Source organism: Vicia villosa, linkage group LG3 (assembly GCF_029867415.1).
Source record: "Vicia villosa cultivar HV-30 ecotype Madison, WI linkage group LG3, Vvil1.0, whole genome shotgun sequence".
NCBI classification, from domain to species: domain Eukaryota; kingdom Viridiplantae; phylum Streptophyta; class Magnoliopsida; order Fabales; family Fabaceae; genus Vicia; species Vicia villosa.
In genome coordinates, this window is record NC_081182.1 from 32,056,414 (window position 1) to 32,059,886 (window position 3,473).

Here is a 3,473-nt window from a genome sequence, read left to right on the forward strand (position 1 = left end):
ATAAAAACCATAACCATAACAAAAACAAAACAACTTCTAATGATTCTATGTAATGAGATATACACATTAAATTGTGCAAAAGAAACCATATAATTTGATGATGTTGATGAGGAATCGATTATGAACGAAATAAATGGTAGCAATTTGTGGACGGCGACAACGATGGCGGAATCAATTGTAAACAAAATCAAAGAGATTTACCGTAATTGACAAAGCCTTGCTAAAAGCTGAGGAATATAACGTATGAAGGAAGAGAGAAGAAATAGGTGACAACAATTTGTACGACGGTGGCAACGGCTGTGATGGCGACCAAAACGGTGGAGAAAAGGAACGGTAGGCTGTGACGGCGGCCAAAACGGTGGAGAAAAGGAACTGTAGGCTGTGGAGAAATAAAACTGAAATATATTATTTGTATGTTTCTAAAATTATAAAGAGAAGTGACTTGGAATTTTTTTAACCCTTTATTTAATCTAATGGCAGCTATTAGCTTAAAGTTACGGTGACTTTCCCACGTGAAAGTCATTGAAGTCGGATCCAATCATTAGACATAGACACAAATACACACATTTTTTTTTAATAAGCAATATATTGATGGGGAGTAAAAGGGTTACTCCACCCCGAAACACAAGGAAAGCTCCTAAGCCTCAAAACACGAGAGCGGAAGGATATTCCAATGATAAAAATTAAAAAATTCTACCCGCTTATAAAACAAATTGAGCCACCTCCAAGAGTTGAAGACAATCTCCGATATAAGATCGGCAAAATTAAAGGCCTCATTTTTGAAAATCCTCGCGTTGCGTTTGAGCCATAAACTCCACACCGTCGAGAGCCAAATCACCGCTCCGATAGTCCTCTTAATGATACTCTTAATCTTGCTACAATTATGGAAGAAACTCACAAAATCCTCCAAAGACATAATTGTACCAAGATCCACCCAACCAAACACTTTCCTCCATATTCCTAAAGTAACCGAACAACCCGCGAATAAGTGAGTTAGAGTCTCCTCCTCCGATTGGCAAAACACACAAGCGGTCTCAATGCCTTCTACTAGAATTCCCCTTCTCGCCAATTGGTCCTTAGTGGCCAATTTTTCAAGAATCAACCGCCACCCAAAAAACAGAATTTTAGAAGGAGATTTAATTTTCCACAAATGACCCAACGCAGTTACCTTAGCATGACATAAGGGAGGACCAGACAGCTTCTCCTTGAAGCGTTCATAGCATGAGCTTACCGTAAAAACTCCATCGTCGCACAAGTTCCACACGAATCCGTCCGGGCTGCTGTCACGAAAATGCAGCCCCTGCATAATAGAATGCAGTTCGGCCAGCCACACAAAGTGCTGCTGCTGCACTACACCTTCACTGCCCACAGCCACCAATTTATCGACTCTCCAATCCCATCTTCCGTCACGCACTGTTCCAACATTACAAACAGCCTCCAAATGATTTATAGCAAAACGGTACAGCTCCGGATATGCCTCCATTAGAGTTTGCAGACCTAACCAACAAGCATACCAAAAAGGGATATCTTCTCCATTCCCAACCGAACAATCAATTGCTCCCGCAAAATGCTTGTTTTGAAGATTCTCATAGTTGTCCGATATAATTAAAGCTCTCCACCAAATTGAATCTTTCCTACCCAACATCAAATTGTCCCCGACTAAAACCTTAAACTTAGTGTTACCGTATCTTGCATTAATAATATCCCTCCATATCGCTTCCTTCTCCACAAGAATACGCCACTTCCACTTGCTAATCAATGCGGCATTCATTATTTCGACATTTTTGTAGCTAAATTCATTTACCTTAAAGTCATTCACATTTAATTGATTATGTAGTATGATATTTTATTCTCTTGAAAACAAAAAATCATGTTTAACTATTAATATTAACTCATAAATATTATGAGGTATAAAAATATGAAAATAACAAATTCATGTCGAGAATAAATAACATGCAAAGTGTATATTTTTTAAAATATTTTTAGTTACACTCACACAAAATGTGACTACATGTATTTATTATGACGTTGTGTAAAAAATGTATCGATTATGAGTTTTTTCATATTAGTAGAAAAAGTATGTGCAATTTGTATTATATAAATATTTCTTCATATTTAGTGTTTTGTATTAGTTTTTTATTGATAGGTTTTTGACAATTTTATTTCTTCATATTTAGTGCTTTGTATTAGTTTTTTTATTAATAAATTTTCTTATAAATATTTTACTTTATATTCAAATTATTTTGTTTCTTTTCTATTATTATATTTTAGATTAAATATATTTCGGTCCCTATACATTTTTTTTGGTCTTTATAAAAAAATATATTTGGGTCCTACAAAATTATTATGCACTTAATTTTAGTCTCTGCATGATTAAATCAATGTGTATTTTTAAACGATTATTATATAGACATGTTTATAAAATTATAAAAAAGTTTCTTAAAAATAAAATTAAATTTGATTTCTAAATTGAATTTTTTATTATTTTTATTATTATCTTATGAAATTTAAAAAATTTATATTTATTCTTCTTAAATTAAAAAATTTTAAAATTTGATAAATAAACAATGAAAAAATTATTCAAAAATTTAAAAGTTAAAGGATAATTATACAATTTTTTTTAATTTTAAAAATTAGCAGGAACTAAAGTTGAATGCATAAAAAATTTATAAGGACCAAAATATATTGTTATTATTTTTTAATAGAGACTAAAAATAAAATTTAAAATATTTATAAGGACCATAAATTTATTTAATCCATATATTTTTGTATGTTGTAGAGTCCTTTATCACTCAACTTTTTTTACTAATTTTGGTTTTATATTCTTGATTAGTAAAGTTTCATTGATATAAATAAGTTTTTCCTTAAATTTTAAAATTGAAATTAAATTAAATTAAATTTAAATCATATTGATATTAAATAAATAAATAAATTATATTACAATTAAGTCTTTCTTTTTATTAGGTGATATTATGTATGATTTCTTCTATTCTACTTTAATAATTTAAAAAATAATAAATCAAGTGTTTCTTTTGATTAAGAATAAAGAATATTTTCATTATTTTATAATGTCAAATCCTACTTTTTTTTTTATATACAAAATCTGATTTTAACATTCACTTTAATCTAACAATAGGTTGGATATGCAGTGTATTTTTCACAACTTTTCCCTCAACATACTTAATGTATTTTCCATCCTATTTTGTTGAATATGAATAACTTTTCATACAGATTTAAATAAATGTCTGCTTAAGTTCCATCAATGAAAATTATACAAATTATAATATATATATATATATATATATATATATATATATATATATATATATATATATATATATTAAGAAATATTTTTATAATAACATACTTGTGTAGCGGAAAATGAAAATATTTGGAGATTGTTCCAATTAAAAAGATTTGATATATCTAAAACTCCATAAGTCAAATTCTTGAAGTTAGGTACTCCACGATAG

At 29.4% G+C, this 3,473-nt stretch overlaps 1 protein-coding gene across 1 annotated transcript; it reads right to left on the minus strand.

The window, feature by feature from the left end:
• Positions 1–637: 637 nt before the first annotated feature.
• On the minus strand, positions 638–1,771 carry LOC131657821 (uncharacterized). The gene has a single exon (XM_058927180.1). The coding sequence runs from the start codon at positions 1,769–1,771 to the stop codon at positions 638–640; it is 1,134 nt and encodes a 377-aa protein (XP_058783163.1).
• Between the last annotated feature and the right edge of the window lie 1,702 nt (positions 1,772–3,473).

What these genes read in the sequence shown, in the direction of transcription:
- LOC131657821 (XM_058927180.1), bottom strand. Translation starts at nt 1,771, where the DNA reads ATGAATGCCGCATTGATTAGCAAGTGGAAGTGGCGTATTCTTGTGGAG.